General features: G+C 42.2%; 1 protein-coding gene across 2 annotated transcripts in view; it reads right to left on the reverse strand.

The window, feature by feature from the left end:
- Positions 1–6,105: 6,105 nt before the first annotated feature.
- Positions 6,106–21,607, reverse strand: part of pdzd8 (PDZ domain containing 8) — a 40,117-nt gene continuing 24,615 nt past the window's right edge. Inside the window, exons 4-6 of one of the 2 annotated variants that reach the window (XR_010164991.1) lie at positions 10,922–11,084; positions 8,366–10,829; positions 6,106–6,409 (exon numbers count right to left, since the gene is read on the reverse strand). Coding sequence is in view for 1 of the 2 variants with exons in the window: in XM_063874670.1 (XP_063730740.1) it covers positions 8,467–10,829; positions 10,922–11,084 (2,526 nt within the window). In the remaining variant the exon portion in view is untranslated. Of the gene's footprint in view, positions 10,830–10,921; positions 11,085–21,607 lie in introns of both variants that reach the window. The other variant, XM_063874670.1, reaches the window with a different exon arrangement.

Here is a 21,607-nt window from a genome sequence, read left to right on the forward strand (position 1 = left end):
TGCAGCCTCATTCAAAAATATGATATACATTGTTCTGGTCTCTGTGATGCGCATCCCCAGCATAGTGTCTTCACCTTATTTTAATGAGGGGGGCTGAGCACACAGCCCTGGGGAGCTCCATTGTTTAACACTACAGTAGAAGAGAGGAGACCACCAATCTGAAGTCCAATATCCAGTGTGGCAGTCATGCTCAGGTTCCTCAGCTCTCCAATCAGTCTCATGGTGAAGATTGTTGTGGTTAATGTTCGGAAGAAATTAACCAACAGCATTGTGACGCAGGTGGTGGTATCTTTAGATATGTGAGGCTTGGGTTGAGGGCAGTAGTAGAGACCTCCTCTGTGGGTCTGCAGCAGTGCAGGTTGGATGGTGGTGATTTTTAATGTGCTGGGTTTCTCACATTAGTTTCTCATGAGGGTTGTATTCTAAATCACTATCCCTGGAATGACCTACCTTATTGTGGTCATTTCAAAATGTCGCACTGGAATCATTCATATTAGGCTTTTAAAGACAATCATGATCATTTGTATAAAAATTATTTTATCATGTTTCATTCTATACTCTGTCTGTCATATCAGATGACACTGACCTGAGACCTGTTACTCAAACACCAATAACCGCCTTATAGATAGGTCCGACAAAGCTGATGCCACTGGTTGCCTCTCGGACTCAGAGATTAAACTTTTCAAGGCCAAAGGTGTTGATCGTGTCCTTCAGTCAGTTAATTATTTTATATATAATAATTTTAAAGTTTACTTTTCCAAATGGATTTGGGAAAACCCAATAACAACACTGACTCTTTGGATAATTGTAATAATAACTGTTTATTAGACACAGGGAAGGATATCAGAAGGCAGTGTGTAAAACATCTCTCTGAGTATTGTTAATATTATGTGTTCATCATGCCTTAACTTGCTGTTGCTGTTATTGTATCAAACCCTCCTGAATGATTGGACAATGAAAGGCTTCCTCTGCTTTCAGCTAGTCAATGAATGGGAATTTTTTTGGTTTTCCAGATTTTAAATCTCTTTTTACAGTGTCACGTGCTACCATGTATTTTAATGTTTATCATGAAAACGGTGTCTTGTCTTTAAATAATCTCAGTGGTTTATCATCAATGGACAGAGCCAACAACCCTATTAGACTGAACACCTTAAGCAGTAAGGCAAGTAGTTAAATAATTAAATATAGTTTAGCTACTAAACCTTAGTAAACGTTATTGAAACTGGAGTTGGGTAAATTACTCAAAATCCAGCTTTAGGACATAACCTAGTTAACACTGTTGTTTACTCCATATAGATATGGAAGTACATTTAAAAAATAAATAGGTTTACTTAATACTTTAGTTAGTGCTTTCCTACCCAATGCCCTGCTATTACATCGGAAATATACCATCAGAAATAATTGTGTTTAAAAATCCTGGATCAATACGGACCAGTGGTTTCAATGACGTAGGTACGCTCTGCAACCAGAATAACATGTTTAAGTTTTGCTGAAGTACAGATGAAAGAAATGAGAGATCCCAGTGGGTAACAGCAGCCGGACACACCCTGTTTTTTTGTTTTGGTTGTTTTTTTTTGCAGTTTTACTAAATGTTTGTACAAATACTAGTCAGTGCCAACAATATAGTTAATTCAGTGGGATACATTTCTGGTCCCTTTTTATGTTTTTAAAGAGGATTTTGTATGTTTACCTATCAGTTTAGAGGGCGTTGAAATAGCACAGATGTTTTACATGTTATCTGCAAAAGTTCTTAACATAAAAATTAAGTTGTAATATTTTGGCCACATTTGTATTCCTTTTGTTCATATGGCTCCGCCCCCTGGGATTGACCCTAACCAATGAGATTATTTCAATCTGATGACCTCTGAAGGATGGAATGATTTTATGCTACTCAGAAATACTTTAAAAATACATAAAAACTGAATTATTCTCACACTTTAAAAAAAACTCCTGTAATGTGTTTTTAATGTACTGTAATGTTCACAATGTTGTGTCACATGTCATGTTTTTGGATGTCCTCAGAAACTTGCTGATGGGCTGTGAAAACTGTACTGGACTGTATTGGATTCTAGTAAAGCGTTAACACTGGAGCAGTTTGTCATGAATGTGAAAGGGAACAGACTGCTGGTCTGAGCGGGAGTAATGGAGGGACGGATGGACATGTAGCATGCCGGGGCTAGCTTCATCTGCTAAAACAATGTCATAGATATTTCTGCTTTCATTTCCTGCTGCAAAGCTCTGCGCGCTGCGTCGCGGTGAGCAAAGAAAACACTTCCTGTTGCGTGAAGGTTGCGATGCAATTTGGTTTCTATGGTTACTTCCCCCTCTTGCCTGTTCCGCTTCTGGCAACGTCACATAGCCTACTGTACATCTGTGCTCTTGGCGGTTGAACTAAAGGAAAACGGCAATGGTGGTCAAAGTTCAATTAAAATGAACTTTAAGTCAGTGCTCACTGCTCACTGGAAAATTGGAGCTGAAATACTCCCCGCCACGCCCGTCCTTAACCACTGAATGCGTCGACACACACCAAATGCTCCTCCAAAAATGGTCTTTCTTTATTTATCTACAACATTTTACAAGACATTCAGATTTTTTCCATCTAACATGTTTTAATATAAAGCAATAAAGTGCTGCAGGGCTTTTGCAAATGGTTAACAGGTACAAGTAAGACAACAATATTTTAATTCTCACACACCTCGAAAGGGTTAAATGAAGCCTCACTGTGCGGCCAAGCAAGCAGCATGCCCTGAGCTGTTCTGTTGCTTGATCTAATATAGATGTTTGTATCTGAGTGGAATTTACCTGATTGCAAAGCATAAATGGTGTTTAGCGCCAATGACACAGTAGGCAGAAATATAGGAAAAAACGTTCACAGAGCTAGCTGCAGGTCCTGGCCGTGGAGTAGCTGAGCCATTCCCTTGTTTTAGGATTGATCAGAATCAGAAGTCTTTATTTGACCCACAGCGGTAAAATGTACAATATTACAGCAAAGGGAGGGTGCATACAAAAGGCATAAACAATATAAGTAATATATTATATATAGTTGGTGGTGACTCCCAATCTGTGATTTACCACCAACTCTGAAGAAGTTATTAATATGAGTGTTACTGTGTGTGGCTGTTATTGGAATCTATGGGTAAATAGCAAAGCAGCAGAGATATTTGCATTGTATCACAGGTGTACTGTATTCGTGCTCTGGTGTTATTCTAAATGATGACCCATTATTGACATGTCAGTAGAACAGAGGAACAACATGTATAGACAATGGAACAAATATCGAAGAGCTAAGAACGTGGCAGCTTTTCAGCTTAACAGAAATAGTGATGTTGATTGCCTGCGCTGGCGAGAGACAGCAGAATGAGTTGATGGGAGATGTGGGAGCAGACACACTGTAATCAGCCTGTCCATCTCCACCCTGGCCTTCAATTACTTTGCAGATGCTCACACAATACCTTCCCTCCTTTCCCTCTTCACTAAGAAGCAAAACAACTGTGTCACCGACAGCAGCATGGGGACAGGGTGCTCACCAAATAATCAGATTGTTTTCTCTGGCCAGAGAAATGTTCTTCTGATGCATTGCAATTCAATGTTTAAATAAAGGTTGGACATTTTACACAAAGCTACATCCTCTTCGGAACCAAATGTGGATTCCTGTCACTGTAAAATGAAATGTCATTGACATACTCAAAAATCGAATATCTTGGAAAGCAAACCGTTTTTTCACATACATTTCTCTGTCCAAATGTACGGTGTCTGCAGGTGCAAAAGCTCTACAACGGCCCGAAACACTTACATTGGACTGTACGGCGCTGCACCATCAAATACGATGCAAAGATGAACATACTAATGTACCAAAACACACGATCATTTTCGTCAACCTGATGGGACGAGCATTGTTCCTAAAAGAGCTGTACAAACAAAGCACTGCAAACACAAAGCAGTGCAAGAACCTCTTAACAACGGAAACCAGGGGACACTAAAAGTGACGCGCACAGCTTGGACCGAGCGTTCGGGGATTTTTTGGCCGACTGTCTCTGTTGGCAGGGTTAATCTGCTTTATAACTGGAAGTGTTTGTCAGTTTATCTAAAATGACTAGGTTAGCTACGTTAGCTAGCTAATTTACAGCAGATCTGCAGTAGCATCAGAAGGAAACACGTGATCGCATTGTTAAAAGATGCCGATAAAACTTACATTTTAGATACAAAAACAGTGATTCGGGCCAGTTTTACAATCCTGAACGTCAACAAGCGCCCCGGTCCCAGCTGTGCGTGTCTCTTTTTAGTGTCCCCTGGTTTCCGTTGCTTCTTGCAGCGTTTTGTATTTGCAGTGTTTAGTTTATGCAGTTTTTTTGTAAACGCTGCTCATGTTTCCTCAACCTGTTAGTTGTTTTCTAAATGCTGTGTATGTGTCTTTGTGTGTTTTGGCACATTTGAGTTATATCTGCAGTTTTTGAGTGCTGCGCGTTTGCCTCTTTCAGCCACCGTACATATTCACACTTCACTTATTCTCAGCGTGCATCAAAGGACATGGCTGCTCCATGTTTCTTACACATTTTCAGTCAGGACACCAGGTATCCTATTGTTGGTTTTGGGTGTTTCATGGATTCTTTGTTTATGAAGAACTCCATCTTTTTTCATTAAATGTTTACCATGTTAATCTAAAGAAACGACAACATGTTTTGAGAAAGACAGCTCCAGTTTCACGTAATGTAAAATGAGATTTTCCTGGTTTACCCCACAGCTCGTGTTCGTTAGCAGACCATCAGGGAGCACAGCTCTGTAAAAAAGCTGGTCAGACTTTTGTTGTTGTTGTGTTACTCTATATTGTTGTTACTGCAATGCACAATGACTGGTCCCAAGCAGGATATGTTTACACGTAGAATAAAGTTAGTGCACAGAGGTCACCGGGTTCAATCCACAATGGACTGAGTAACTGGTCCACATGCTGAGCAGATCAGTCATCAGATAAGTGTGATAGAAAACAATAGTATAGAGCTCCTGCGGTCACGTGACTTTTGGTTGGGAGCCACCATTTTGGCAGTCAACATGACCACCGGTGCCAGTGTTTTCTTACCGAGCGAGTATACTTCTCATTTTAATTCAAGTGAAATTCGGCTTTATAGTACAAAATTAGAGAGATTAAATATAAGCGACCCATATAATTCACCCGGTGTGCTTTTCAAGAGCATAACCTCCTGCTCTGAAGACGATGTACCCGACTTGCGCTACGCAGACATCCACAGCTATCTTGTAAGCTTTCCATCAGTGTACTTGTACTAGCCTTCTGCCTTCTGTTAAAAACCTCCAGTCTCGTTTTATGTCTCCTCTTCTCTGGAGATGGAAGGTAATCGAAAATTGAGGGGATAAAATCCGGACTCAACGGATTATCACTCTTTCTCCCTACAAAATAAGAAGGAATATTTCAACACGGGTTTGTTTACCACTAGCTTGCTACAAGCTAACTTGCTAACTGGCTAGGCTGCGCCAGAGCCACACTTGTTGAGTTAAAAAGGGACATCACAGTGTCCGTTAGCTATAATAACTGGGTGCTACTTCTTAAATTAAACTAATTAAATTTAATTAAACTGACCAGAAACTTTTTGTAGCATTGTACTGTATTCCTTCACCCACCTGATATGAAGTGATCACTGCATAAGCGAAAGCCAACGGCCGGGGGGTCCCATCTTTCAGTCTTTTTCTGAAGGCTCCTGGCTCTTTTAATCGCTCCAATCCACTTCTCCCTCCTCTCCGCGTCTTTAGGAATGCGATAATACGATACACCTTTCTTTTTCCCACGCCTATTTGTGCAACCTGGTGCACAGCAGTTATCCACCATCCTTGACAGTCTGCCAGTGCCTGTCAATTTACTGCCGCGATGACTGCCAAAATGGCTGCCCCTGTCGTATCTCGTCACGTGACCAGCATATATGACATCATCTGCAGGAGCTCTATGCTTTCCTTGTGTTGATTTTTGTAACGTTTAACTTAGTGTGTAAGGTCTGTCATTAGCTCAGATGTAACAGTGGTCTGAAGGGTTGCTTTGGGGTGGAAGGAAGACTGTGCCTTTAGTATTCTTCTGTGAGCTGATTAAAGCACAAAGCCGGATGATGAGAAATCATTTGAGCTTGTTTATTTAGGTTATGTACAATAAAGCTTCATCACATGAGCCTTTGCAAAAAACTGTGTACAACATCCCTCACACACACAAAGAGAAACAAACACCATCTCCATCTGCTGAAAGCCATGATGGGCAGTTATATTGCATGAGCAGTTTCAAAGGTTAGGCATGGGGTGGGGGGGGGGGGGGGGGGGCCTGTGATTATCAGTTCTGTGGAGGAGCACATTGTAACAGCAGCAGCAGCAGCAAAGCTTCTCAGGTTTTCACTGGTCCACAAAAACCTTCAGGGAGCTACACCAGACACAGGAAACAAAGAAAGGAGAAGGAAAAGTCACACACGTGGGAATCATTTCATTTTCTACAAAAATATTGCACAAAAAGATCTGGATATACAGAGAGTGACAGAGATAAAGTATAGCAGCCAGCAAGCCAATATCTACAGGAGCAACACATCTACGGCACAGACAGGAGTCCGGCTCTTCACCTCTCCAGGTCCATCAGTTTGGTACAAATCTACCCTCTGCTGACTCACTCAGCTGGAGATCAATGCACTTTGGGTGATGGGTTTTTCAGATTTGCCAAATTAAATTCATTCAAGAATACGTAAAGATGTTTTAAGAGAACTGTAATACTAGTCTTAGTGGTACTGGTGCCAGGCCATGCACCACTGTCTAGTGGCTTGTGCTGCAACCAGCTAGCTTAATGAGTAAAATATCAGTGTAAGTGGGGCAGTTGCAATGTTTTGAAATTGTCCAGATTATTATGATTATTTACTTCTGTGTAGCATTCTAGCTTCTTATCAGCCCTCAAACACATCCATCCATTACTCCACTTCATCATTTAAACATCTTGATGACACTTTATTTCAATTGAAGGTAAACCCTTTAGTTGGATATCTCCTTTTATGGAGTCCTCCATGTCTGCGTGTTTAACGTCACAATTCTGACTCACTGATGCCACCCCCAGCTGACTGCTCTGACAGTTTTAGAAAGCCATTAAACTCAACCTCAGGGAATGATCTTCAACAAACTCAACTGTATTTTTGCTGGGAATATGTCCCGTCAAAATTACCTTGAGAATAAAAATATTCAGTGATTTAGAGTTTCTGTTAGATCCCTCCTCACAAACCATTCATTCCAGTGTGTCTCTGAGGGTGCAGAAGACCAACAGCAAAGCATTTTGGAGCTGCCTGTGATAGTCACGGTAACAGGCTACATTAATGCTTGATGTTCAGCAAGGGAATGGGGAAGGCAGTGCCAAACAGCTGTAACATACACACAACACACACAGAGGGCTGGACATACATTCATTTGGGCATGAAAACAACTCATGAAGGCAAAGGATCTGCACTGAATCACATCGTTATTTATCCAGGCATGGAGATCATCTTCATCCACACCAAATACAAATGTGTTAAGAGAATGTTCATATGATGACAGCTCCTGGATAACATTCATTCACAGATTAATCATATAAAAAAGATGTATTTCTCATGATCAGTTATTAATGTGCCCTAATTGAGTTGACAGGGTGGTCTAAATATAATGAAGCTTGGCAAAACAAAAAAAAGGTTTAACCCAGGACGATATCTCTATACACCCACACAGGGAAGAGAAGAATATAGGAAATATGGATCAGTAAAACATGTTTGGCCAAACCAATACAAACAAATAAACCAAAAGAAAGAGCAAACTATGTACAATATCACGATAAATCCAAGGACAGTCACGGCTAAAAACCAAACATATTACAGTAAAAGGAAGTAATGAAAACAAGGATATGAGTGAGCAGGGTCCGAACACTAATGTTCCACTGAGCTGGATGTCTAAAGCGGCTGTCCCCAGTAATATTCACACTGTTATTGACTCAAATATCTCACCTTCACATGGGCTCGTTACTCACAGCAAAACAAATAATGAACAGTAATTCCTTCTCTATTCAAATTATTCAGAGAGAAATGTGTGCATGTTCTTAAGTCCTTATTCCAAAGCTGTTACAGACAGAGAAGCAAAAGAAATTAATTGCATTAAATGACAGTTTGAACCCACAAACTGAAACAGCTGGAGGATCCACATGCAGCAGACTGAGGGTCAGAGTGCAGCTCTGAAGCTTCCCTTTAAAAACCAAGAGCATGGAGATGGCGTCACGCTGTGCAAATCAAACCATCAATATGAATCCTTGTTGGAGGTATATCCATCCTTCATTTTTCACACTTAAAAAAAAAAAAGAAGTGTGACTCAAACACACCGGACTGCTGAAACTCCCCCGTCTCTAGGAACAAACTGGACACATGTTGAGGTGCTCTAGCCGAAGCACATGTCTCTCTTTTTCCTCCTCTGTAGTGCCCTTCAGTGCAGAGCCTCCACACAGATCTGCTCCTCAGTGATGTCGTCCAGCAGCTGCACCTCCACAGGGCTGCATATGTCACTGTCATACACCTCAGTCCCCATCAGGGCCTCCTCCTCCAGCCCCACTCCCTTTGCTTTAAAGCCCTGCTGCTCTGAAGGGGAAGAGCTCTCCACTGACTCCAGGTCCTCGATGCCTGCTCGGTAGTGGATCATCAGCAGGGTGAGGGCCTGGAGCCTCTCCCCAGACTTAGCCAGGGCAGTACTGATGAGGGCCTTGCGGCGGGGATCTGTGGCCTCCCTCTCCTCCAGCAGGAGTGCGTTGTTGTGCTCCAGCTCCTGGTCGATCTCCTGCTGCAGCTTGTCCAGCATTAGCTCCAGCTTCTGGGAGCGCTCGTCTGTGGGCAGCCCCCGGTACAGGTCGCGGCCAATCTCCTTCACAGCAATGAACACGCTGTCGTCCAGCCCGCCTTCCTTGCGTACGAGCTTGCTGCTGCCGCCGCTGCACACAGGCTGCTTGGAGGGGCTGGCCCCGCTGGTGTAGGTTTCGGTATCGCTGCTTTCGTTGTCTGAAGTGTTGGGGGTGTGCTTGGGTGAGGGCTCCACAGTTCCAGGCACCACATCAGCCACCGTGTCAACCAGCCGAGTTTTGGGCACCTGGCGGAGGTTGAGCAGGCGGGAGCTAGTGTTGATGATATGGCGGGTGAGGCCGGTGGTGGCCCGGTTGATGGTGGATTTGGCTTCGGGGTCAGCTCCGCGGCGCTCAGTGGCTGCCACACAAAGGGGGTTTTCAGCGAGGCACTTGTCCTGACACTTCTTGTGGCATACGTAGGCGCAGATCATACACTGAGAGGCGGCCTTCGTCCAGACCTTCTTCTTGCAGTACTCACACCAGGTCGGGTTCTGGAACTGTGTGTCCTGGAAGTTGTGGCGAACCTCCACAAGCTGAATGGCTCCATATGCCAGGTCATCCCGCTGCGCAGTGTGGATCTGCTCCCGCTCCCTCTCTCTCAGATCCTCATCATGGAGACTGCCCTCCCGCTCCCTCTCTGCCAGCCCTCCTGGATAGTCTACCTCCCCCTCTGCGAGGTAACAGAAGTTCAGAGTGACGTCTCCGTAACACAGCTTCTCATTGAATCCCTTGTGCGTGCTGAGACTGCGCAGCGCTGTGCGGCTGACGTTGGCCCTGGGCTCCGGAGGGCCCAGCCTGAAGGTGCTCTGGTACTCTGCTGATGATGTGGCCATAGATTCCAGGGCCACATGCTCAAGCTGGAGGCTGACATGCCCCAGGCACAACAGACTGCCCAACTTAAAGGGATCTTTGCACCACAGGGCCACATTAAGGTACTTGTGGTTGTTCTCCACCTCAAACACGACAGAGGCTTTGGGCCAGCGCGCGGTCTGGTGACGGAACATGGTTTCTGGGGATTCCCAGAGGGAGTGGTCCTCCAGACTGTCCCGTGTGCTGCAGGAGTTTTCTGAAGCTTTGTCCTTAGCCTGGTCAGCTCTGCTGCTGCTGGTCACAGTGGGGGGGCCAGGCGGATCATCAGCAGACTCTGCTGGTCGGGTAGGCTGCTTCACCTCGGCCTGTTTCACACAAGTCTTCTCAGGGACAGCTTTGTCCTCATTTGCGCCAGTGAGAGGAGCTTTCTCTGGAGATTTTTCAGAAGCGCTGCTGCTGCTGGTCACGGCAGGGGCCACAGCTGCGTTTGTAGCTGAAACAGAATCAATGCCTTCCAAAATACTGGTCTCTGAAGAGGCTGATGTCAACCTTATTTGAGGTCTTGGAGGCACGGGGGGTCGAGAAGGAGGAGGTGGGGGAGGGACAGTGGGACGTTGCAGACCTTCCACTAGATCACTACTGGTCCTTTGTGGTGAGGGCTTTGGGGATTCTTTTGGTTGGGGCTTTAGTGGGGACTGTAGACCCACCAGGTTTAGCTTGCGGTTGAGGATGGGGGATATGGAACCAAGGGGCTTAGAGGCCAGGCTGGCCACAGTCCTTTTGGGGCTTTGGTTAACTGTGAGTAAGGATTCCTCCTTAGCGTCACTGGGATTTATTGTGCTGCTGTTAGGCCCAACAGTCTGGCTGAGTTTGGTGTCCACAATCAACTCTTCAAACTCAGAGTCCATGTCTTTGCTGTCCGATATGTCGGAGAGGGTGGTGATGGGAGCTGGGTCTTCTTCATAACCCCCCGGCTGAGGAATAAATCCTGTTTCCTCTAAATGCCCAAACCCTTCCTGAAGAGTTCCAAGGCTTCCAAAAGCGTGGGCCTGGTGACGGACCGGCCTCTCGTAAAGAACCACCACCCTCTCTCCGGCCTGCCTCAACAGTTTGGGCACTTGAACTGAAGATGTCACCTTGACACCTGTCAAAAGTTCAAGAACAGGAATCAGTATAGCAAAGACCTGACCATTTTTAAAACTCTTCTGAGGGTTACCAAATAAAGAAATCTCAAACCTCCTATGGCGATGAGCCGATCTCCCCTCTGCAGGTCTGCCAGGGCTGCGGGGGAGTTGGGTGTGACCGTCTCGATGCTGACGTGCACTGCGTCCCCCTCACTGGCAGGGACGTGTCTGAACGTCATCCCCACACTGCCACACGGCCCCTTGATCACCTCCGTCTGATGCACACAAGAGAACATTTACAATAAGATGTAAGACAAGAACTTTATTGATCCCAAATTGGGAAAAATGTTTGGGAAAACCAACATGGATTTGGAGGTCAAAGACCACAACTTATTTACTTTATGTAACGCTAGAAATGTAACATGGTTCATTAATTGTGGGCTATAGGTCAAATATCAGGATCACTACTCTCAGGATTATTGTTTGTCTTTGAAGATTTTTTTGTTTTTGTTTACCTGTAAAGATTATTTGATTATTATTATTGTTGTTGTTGTTTATATGTTTGATTTGTACAAAGAGATTCATTTTATTTATTTTTTGAAACGATGCAAATATCACGACCACAGACGACCATGAACTGAACTCTGTATGACTTTCGATTAGCAATGTTTGCTAGAGGCTAGGACTAGAAAAGCTTTTATGCTTCTTCTTGCCTCTTTTGAACAATAAAATCTTTGTTTACATGTTCAATAAATTGACTTAAAAAATATATTTTCCTTTTTCTTTTCAATTTGTATTTGTGGTCACATATCACATATAATGCACTTTGCTTCCTTTTTTTAGTAACCAAAAAATAGAAAACATAATATAAATAAATAAATACATAAATAAACAACCAACAAATATATAATAAAACTAATAATGTAAATAAAACAGTAGACCTGGGGGCAATTCTGTTTTAGGGAAGAAGAAAACAAGCCGTAGGGATCATACAAGAGCCCGATCACACAAGGAGTGGTCGTCTCTGTAAAAACATATCGTTCCTCAATTTTCTAATTTCTTCAAATTGGTTTTCCTGAAGTTTCAGGGACAAGGTCTTTCCATTGAAAATATTTAGTTTATTTAGTCATGCCAGTTTAGAATGTAGGTGTGTCTGGTTTGAATCAGTTCCTTGTAATTGGTTTTATTGCAGCTACACTCAGTATTCCAAATAGGTGTTTAGTTTTGGAGTTAGGGTGTATAGAATGTAGAAGCCCTAAAAGCAACTTGTCCCAATTGAAGGGGATTTTTGTCTCCAACATAATTTTAATTTCTAATAAAAAATGTTTGACAAAAAGTAGTTATTTGTGGACATTCCCAGTGGTAAGTGGTAATGGTTTGCTACCAGAGAGCCACATTTCCTCTAGCAGCTGGGAGAGCTTGAATGATGGGCCGACTAGATTCCAGAGTCTGTACTTCTTTCCAGCTTTCATATCTCAACATTATTGGCTTATCATAGAGTTACATTAGATATAAAGACACTTGTATAAATTGTATAAATTAAAAGTCAATCGATACTGCACATTTGTCAAGTTCAGATGTCGGCCTCCAGCACTTCAACATGAAACTGAACGTTATGGTATTTTATGTAGAAGAGTAAGCTGCAATTAAACTCCCCCCTCCCCCCCACAGCCACCGCTCACAGCTCAGGGCACATATCATAACACACCTGTTCTGAGCATGACCGGTCTGTGTGTATCTCCTATAGTGATGATCCTCAGCGAGTTGAACCTGTGTGATTCCTACTGTGATTGCTATAGATTTTCAGATTTCCAGACATATATATGGTAGGATATTTTCTGGAATAGAGAAAGAGCTAAATGAGGTTGAGAAGGGGGAGGCAGATTAGTGTGGTACAGGTGTCCTGGTTTAAAAGAGAGAAAAGAGGGGCCGGCGTGATGTGGGTAGACGGAGACGAATGACTGTAATTTCCCCTCCTGTCATTTGTTACTGTTCTGGGTGAAGGCAGCGATTGAGTTAGAGCCCGCCATCCAATAAGCAGATAATCTATACAAGCTGGAACAAGGGGTAAGGGTGGGGGTGGGGGGGGCAGATTCACTGAAGGCTAAGGGGAAGTCCTGATCCATCCTCATGGAAGCCTAATTAGAAACACAGCTCGTTCTTTTAGTATGAGGTACACAGCAGAAGCATGAACCAGGCTGCAGCGTGACCAGACTCAAGATATCTGGGAATAAATGAAATCATGACAAAATACCTGAAAAAATATAGCTGGCCAAGACAAAAAAAGTTTAAAAAAGGCTAGTGTTTATAAAGCAGAAACTATACACAAGATCACAATTACTCCACAGGGATTTGTGAAAAAAATCCCAGTAAAATCAAATTGCTTAAAACTAACACTAATGACATGTTCCACTGAGCTGGATGGAAGTCCTTATTCCAAAGCTGTTACAGACAGAGAAGCAAAAGTAATTAAATGACAGTTTGAACCCACAAACTGAAACAGCTGGAGGATCTTCCCTTTAAAAACCAAGAGCATGGAGACGGCATCACGCTGTGCAAATCAAACCATCAATATGAATCCTTGTTAGGGAGGTATATCCATCCTTCATTTTTCACACTTAAAATAAAATAAAGATTGTGAATCAAACACTGGATCCAACACACCTGGACTGCTGAAACTCCCCCGTCTCTAACGGGACAACATGTGATGAGGTGACCTGTCCCGAGCATGACGTTCATGAAAGAAATGACTCTCCAACAGTGATGATCCTCAGTGTTTCCAGACTCAAGCTATTTAGCAATACAAATAAATCATGACAAATGCCTGAAGCAAAATCCAGTGACGGGCCTGAATGCTGGTGTACGAATGGTTCAATGATGTCTGCTCAAACAAATACTGAGCTCAAACTAACAGACCGACCCTCAGCTCCCCAGACGAGCACTGCTGACTGAGCCCGGCTGCTGCCCAGAAGCTAGGAAAATGTTTGGAAACAATGACACTTTTCCATAGTTTTATACATAGTTCTGAATGTTTTGAAGGTGTGTGAGGTAGCTATCCAGATTGAGTATTTTATCTGCAAAGTATGAGTTACAATGATGTTTAGAATTGTTGGTTTCGGATTCCCAACCGAACTCTTCGATAAGCTGCAAGTCATTCAGAACTCTGCTACCTGGATCGTCAACTGTTTTTATCCTTTTTTGTTGTTGTATATTTTATGAATTGTACGGTGTCCTTGGGGGTTATGAATGGCACCTTGAAATAACATTTAGTATCATTATTCTAATAAACGATTGAGGCAGTGACACACATCAGTAAAATGACTGAATCTGGTGGCTTCAGCGAGAGCATAGATAGCTGGACGGACTGCAAGGTAAGTCTCTAGAACTGTTCTGAATACTGTACACCAACGCTGCTGCTGCCCTCATCTACACAGCCTGGAGTCCATGCTGCTCCCCCTGCTTACTGTAGATAATACACTGTCCATAAGTACCTCACACAACCCCACTTCAAAACATCTGAACTATCCCTTTAAGTTCCCTGAGGTTTAATCTGATCTGGCCGTGTTACCGCTCTTCCATGAAGATGCTAACAACATTGCAGGGGGGGGGGGGGGCATGTGGAGGCTACAGGACTCGTCAGCTTCACATCACACAATGACCATTACTGAGGCAGGTGGGTTCTGCTGGAAAAACACTCTCAGGCAGCCGACGACAACAGGAGATGCAAAAATCAATTTGACATTAACGGGATACAGAAGTGGAATAGCACATAATCATTTATCCTCATATTGCAGCTGATTGACCTCACAGAGTTATTCACCCTGTGCTGCGTCACAATCCTGCTGGCAAATATATCACGCTACACAGTTTAATGTTTATTTAACATTTGTATTTAAAAACACCCTACATAACCGCCCTGAGACTACTCCGTCAGAGAAAGCATGGCGCCCACACCGTCTCTTTCTGCCCAATATAATCTCTTTCTTGAAAAACAAAAGAGGGGTTTCGGAGAGAAAACAGAAAACAGATAGGTTGACAATTGAATGATATAACCAGGATGTCAAAGTTACTCAACAAAAACAGGTTAAACGGATCACAGTGTAAAGTGAACCATAATGTCTTCAGATGTAATTAAGAAGCAACACTGTTCCTGTGCAGCAGGGAGGATCTGTATTCAATGCTGCAACCGTAAAAAGAAAAAGTAGCATGCATAGATTACAGGTGCTCGGTTCTGATGTGCTAGTGACAGCTCCGCAGATTTAAACATACAAATGGAATGTTTTCAGAGGTAAATATCTCTTTCTAACCGCCCAGCCGACAGAGGCTGGATGCCGCTGGCCAATGCCACGCTCTGAATGGCCAGTACGAGTGTGAGGGGCGGGACAAAGTGAAGGGAAAATGGTATTAAAGGGGAACATTCATGACAGCAAAGTATTTCTAACACCACATCAACAGCTTGAACTGTGGACACAAGGCAGGATGGATCTGCTCACTAAATTGTGACCAAAGACATCTGGTCATTCTATGGTAAAAGTTACTATAATCACATTTGTACTTATTACGTGTTAACTGACCCTTTGCACCATCTCTGAAGACTCTTTCTTTCATGTGGATGAACAGATGTTTAAAATACCAAGCAGGGGTGCGGTATAAAGCAGCCGCTGAAGGTTTAATATTCCAGAATCTCCATGGCGGTCTTCCCACTTCATTCCTGTTTGATTGCACTTCATGACATTATTATTAAAAAGTATGTATTTTTAATATATTTTCGTATTTGATTGTCGTTTTGTGCCTTCATTCAGTTGAGTTTGGACAATAAAGCAATTATCAATTTGAATTCTGTGTAATTATTAATAAACATGATAAGATAAGATAAGAGAAGAATGGATTGGAGGGTTCCGGTGCCTTGCTCAAGGACACCACAGCAGGGCCTAGGAGGTGAACTGGGACCTCTCCAAGTAGCAGTCCACCTTCCACATTTTCAAGTCTGTTCGGGGACTTGAACCGGCGACCCTACGATTCCCAGTCCAAGCCCCTACTGACTGAGCCACTGCTGGACCAATATATTGCAATACAAGGGATAGAAGATAATTAGAAATAAAAAAAAGAAACAAACAATGCTAAAGTGCAGAAATCTCAAAGAAGAAATAGAAATCTAAACACAAATAAATTGGCATTAGAGAAAAGATATATACACAGTTGACTATAAAAGGTAAATACTCTATAAACTGTCAGATAGTAAACACTATTGAAATGAACAAAATATAAAAGCTAAATTAAATTTGCTGCTTTTTTAGATTAAAAAAGAATTGAATTATTTTATGAATTATTTTCTGTTTGGACTCTGGTAAATTGTGATAGTGAAAGTGTTGTAAGTAATATAAAAGATATTATTATATAAATTAAAGCACAGTGAGTGGACTCTAAGACTAGGAAAGCACTATTTATGCAGGTAGAAAAGTAGAAAATAATTATAAGTAAGATCTTATGAAATAAAATAAGGGCCATATTGTAAAGAAGGTCATTTACATCCTTAAAACGCTGTTCTGAAAAACCCTGGAGGGAAATAGATACAATAATAATCATTTTCAAAACAAACAACATATCAGTCTGAAAATACTCAAGCAGAGGAGTGTTCTTCTTATTAATCCATAACATATTTCTCCGGCATGTGGCACACGGCAGGCGGGGGCTTCAGATCCTGATGCCAGTGCTTAGTGGGTCATCTTCTGCTCGTCTACTGACAAACACACTTTCAGGGCTGTGACATTTTGACCTTGTGTTAGAACTGCTGAGAGGTGAGTAGGTGCTGAACATGTCTAATTGGATGGGCAGCGTAGCGGTGTGTATACAGCTGCGCCACAATGTGCTGCCTACAATAGATTTACAAAGGCGAGCACACAAGCCCTTTCTTCTGAAGTGCAAATAGTGGCAATCTCCCTTTAACACACTTACACCCCCGATATATGCACAGTCACAGACACTCATATGTGCCTTAATTATATGTCAGTGTACACACAACTCCACTGATAAGAGTGTGTTAAAGACACACAGCTGGAAGTGTACTCCTGTTCCCTGGAAATCCTTTTGTTTCTGATTACCTTTATTGGCCAAACCTAATTACTATCATAAACCTAAGGAAGATTTGGGTCCTGGGTTTATACTTGTGCTTTTAGCGTTCAATTCACAAGACCCAGACAACAAAGCGTGTTCCAGAAATGTCTTGAATCAAAATCAAAATCTAATTATATTCCATTTAACAGACTGTAAAACACTGTGTAGAAAGAAGCTGTGCCCAGGAAATCATGCAGAGAAGCACCAGAACTACATCCTAAGCACAATTATACCGATCTACTTACTTAAATCACAAAAAAGAAACGTTGAATCAAGAAAGATAAATCAAAATGCCTAACTGAGGAATCATAGTGGGGTTAAGCTAGTGACTAACACCAAATTAATTTGAACTTGTATTACCTTTGTATCTTATTGTACTTTAAACATGTTTAACTCGTGTAATGGTTGACACTACTACTGGAAAAAAAATGATTGCCCAATTTTGGATAAATACAGTATATATGTAACTATCTAAAGCAGATGAGAGCAGACTGTTTATTAAAGTGTGTGTATGGGTGATCATTAAATAGCTCCCATTGAACACTCAGGGTTCACTGTGATGATTCAGTTTGCCAGAGAAACACACTTTTATAAAACAGTGATATACGAGTCCCTTCTCCCTTGAGTTTCCTGAGAGAGGTGTGTGTAGAGCCTCCTCTCCGGGTGAACGCTCACTAACCTTGTTAACATCGACTAAGACAACAGGCAGCTTCTGTCTCTGAGCAGAAAAGACAAACAAAGAGCGCACCAGCCCTGCACCGGCCGCATGTAAATGGAGCAATTCCCGATCTATTTCAGCAAATCCAGCCTCTCTTTTATCTGCACTGCCACGGAGAACAAATGAAAGGTTAATATGTTTAAATGGCAGCTATCACTGCTTTAAAGTTCTCTCTTCTACCTCCAGGACCGAGCCAAGGCCTCCTTTGATCCCTGAACAAAAACTCACTGCCACAAAAGACGTGCATTACACTTTCTCTTACACTCTGACGTGTCATGGTACAAAAGAATGGGATATCGCACACACAAATCATCTTGATAAAACAGATGCTCTACTCTCTGCGAAAAATAATCAACATAAAAAAAAACAGATAAAACAAGCAGTGATGTTGTCTCACTTTTGGGCACAAGCTCTGTGTGAGCTGTGAGACCGAGCATGGCAGACACATCGTAGATTCAGGCAATGCAAATGTCTGTCTAAAAGAATGAAGTTGATTTAATACTGTCACTTATAATGAGATAGATTTACACATCGTCACTGGACTTTTCATCACTTCAATTCAATTCAAATAGCTTTATCGGTCATGTCAGCAAAGCATATTGACATTTTGAAAAGTTAATTAATAACATTTTATTTACATCAATGAAAAACTTAACATAAGGTCTTTTTTATTTGACTAAACCAAGTTTTATGAGCTGTCTACATCCAAGTGGTAGACAAATGAGCTCACTAATCTGAGCAGAGGTCCAACCGACAACAGAACATCTGTACTTTAATATTTGGCTTGGGAAGCAGGCAATTTAACTTACAAAACTGGTAAGTTAAATCAGGTGAGAGAAGCACTCTGCAGCAGCCCTATGAGCAGAGGACGGCAGAAACTGCAAAGGACTCTTCTCAGAACCTCAGCACCTGCTTTCAGATCCCGGAGCAGGAGATATGATGCTCCTTTATTCCAAACTGCTCTATTCATCAGTCTGTCTGTCCATCTTCCATCCATTAACATAGTACACTTTTGCTGGCTGAAGAGGATGACTAAAAGGAGCTTCCGTCTGCCAAATACACAAACTGATTCCTCACACTATTTTTAGTCTGCTGATCAGAAACAGCTCTGACACAAATCACAAATGACGAGTGAATGTGAACCAGCTTGCGGGGATCTTTCCACAAACTGTCATGTTCATCGCACTGTCTATATTTAGACTACTGTTGTCTATCACAACAGATAGACTTGTAAACAGGCTGGGGGAGTAATGGATTACATTTAGCGAGATTACATAATAAGGATACAAATAAGGTAACTATTTGTATAGCGGCATTAACCCCCTATGGGTTATGCCACTGAGAGGCTAAAAGTTGCTCTTTGTTCAGGATGTTTAGTAAAGAAACAATACAAACAGTTTCAAAGTCCGGACCACACAGTCAGCAGAAAGTGTCCAAGCAATTCACCCTCTCTTCCGTGTCAACAGCCAAAACCGGATCAAACAGGTGACCTAAATACAAATAAGTCACACCCATGTGACAATTACCACAGGTTATAACCAATAGGAATGAAATGTGGGATAAACTGAAGTGAAGATAATAATATAAATAATAAACTCAGCAAACGCGCATTTTGACTCCTACAATTTGATTACAGTTACATAAAAAAAATAAGTAACAGATTAGTAACAGAAATAAAAAATAGAGATCACTTGGAGGATGACAATACAATACATTTTGAAATAGAGATTGATAGAGAGAGGTATCAAATTATTATTTTTAATTTAGCTTTATTTTAAATACATTTATTGTTTAATGGAGTAGGAGGACTCTTGAATTATTAAACAAAAATACAGTTACATTACCTTTATATTTAGATACTCAGTTTAGGTTACTGATTACGTTTTCTGACATGAAACTCGTTATTGTAACGGATTACATTTTTCTGTTTTTGTATATAGCACACACTTCTACTGGCCTCTGTGGGAGAAGTCATGGGAGGGTTATGTGTTACTGACAGCCGTCTGCAGGGAGAGCTGGATGCTGCAGGCTGCTCTTACAGCCATCTTTCTGGAGAGTTCTGATGGAGCAGCAGCTCCTGTTGCTTGGCTGAACATCCCTCTGCTCCCCAGCAGGTTTTGGAGGGTGTGTGAGACACAGAAGTGGGGGGTTGAGCAAATCCTTTTCCCTGTCACTGCGCTGCTTGGTAATTTAATCTAATACCACATGTCAGATCGATTTGTGTATGGTTATAGGGTACAAGTCGCTGCGAGGCAAGTGCGCAGCAATTCCCTGCCACATCCAATTAGCAGCCCGGGTGGTGATGGGGGGTGGGGAGAGTGCTGGGAAGTGGGGGGGGGGTGCATGGACGGTAGCTGCCCAGGTGTTTACGTGGGTACTTATTAAGCTGGTTAACAGTGACGCTGATGTTCTGCGTTCGTGTTCTCAAACACAGCATCACAGATGCGTGTTAAAGCCCAGCAGGAAATCTGCACCCAAACACTTCAGATGTCCCTGAGAGCTATCCTATTCACAGCAGGGACACAAAAACATCTTCCGGATCTTTCCATGGAATATTACTGAGCCACTATCATCTTGGACAAGGACTCAAAAAGTCAGAGTTTAAAAGATGTTTCATTATGAAGTACATGCCAATATTAATTGGAGCTTTTAAAGCCAAACAAATGCATTACCAATAAATATTAAATGTTGTAAAATACTGTGGAATGACCCAGTTGCAGTATTCTATCCAAATACAGATAAAGATAATATTGTTGGTTTACAGATAACAATTCATTACTCAGACGCTCTTTTCTCCATTTATGATTCCACATCAATTGACCACTGCCCCCCACCCTGAACTGCTCTGGTGTATTCACATCTATCCATACAATGTCAATACAGAAAACATAAACCCAAAGCACAACAGGTGGAATAATCGGACGCTATCAGTGACTCACTCACAACCTCCTCCTGTAGGAAAGACATGTACGATGTAGCAGTGAATCGCCAATGTTGAGTAAAATCAACGTGAAGTTTAGTTTAGCACTTGTGTTTGTTGTGTGGCTCAATCTGAATTTTCAAGTTGCCTTTTTATCATAGGAAGCAGCTCTCAAAAGCATTAAGAACAAAGGAGTTGTTATGGAGACCCAGGCAAACAAAAAGGTGCTTTGCCTAATTTGCACTTGTATGGGCAGCAGCATTGGCTCTGTTGCCCACACGCTCTCTTCTCTTGCTGTCATTGTCCTGATATCAAAAAATATCTGCCACGACTGTTACACCAAAGTACTTTAATAACGGACAACTCAATTCTAAACCACTAGCACTGGCTCAGAAAGAAGCAACACACTGTTCCCCCGTTATCAAGTTGGCATTTCAGTGTTTCCTCTCCTTTGAACACCACCGCCCGTCTGTCATGCAAACACTCTTCCTATCTCCCCCCTCAGGGAGATGCTTTTTACCTAGAGAGTGCCAACGTGTCAATCTGCTTCTGGGACCACTTGATCACGTTACATTTACTTATCATTCATTTTGCATTTGCAAGGTTTTTCCCATAATTTAATCGATTGACTTTCATCAATCATTAGTATTGTGTTTTACATTTGATTGCCTTCAAACCTCATGACATCCTCCACAGCAGTGGTTCTCAACTGGTGGGTCGCCGCGGACACATTTTGAGTGGGTCGCAGTGCAAGTGAAAAAAAAACGTTGAGAAAAAAAAAGAAAAATCATGGAAAAAAGGTCAATCTTTTATTTTGAAGGCCACTTTTATTTTAAAGGTTGAAATTTCGAATGCTGCGCGTGCAGTAGCCATTTGACTGGAAATGTCGGAGAACCGAAACGGTTTAGAAAACTGCTGTCACGTAGCTATCCACGATTGGCTCCAAGTCTGTCTTTTTATGTCATAAGCTAAATATATATATATATATTTATTACTGCAGTGGTTCAAAACTTTGGGTCGTGATTTATTGAAGAAGGAAAAGTGGG

Source organism: Eleginops maclovinus, chromosome 22 (assembly GCF_036324505.1).
Source record: "Eleginops maclovinus isolate JMC-PN-2008 ecotype Puerto Natales chromosome 22, JC_Emac_rtc_rv5, whole genome shotgun sequence".
In the NCBI taxonomy this organism is placed as follows: Eukaryota; Metazoa; Chordata; class Actinopteri; order Perciformes; family Eleginopidae; genus Eleginops; species Eleginops maclovinus.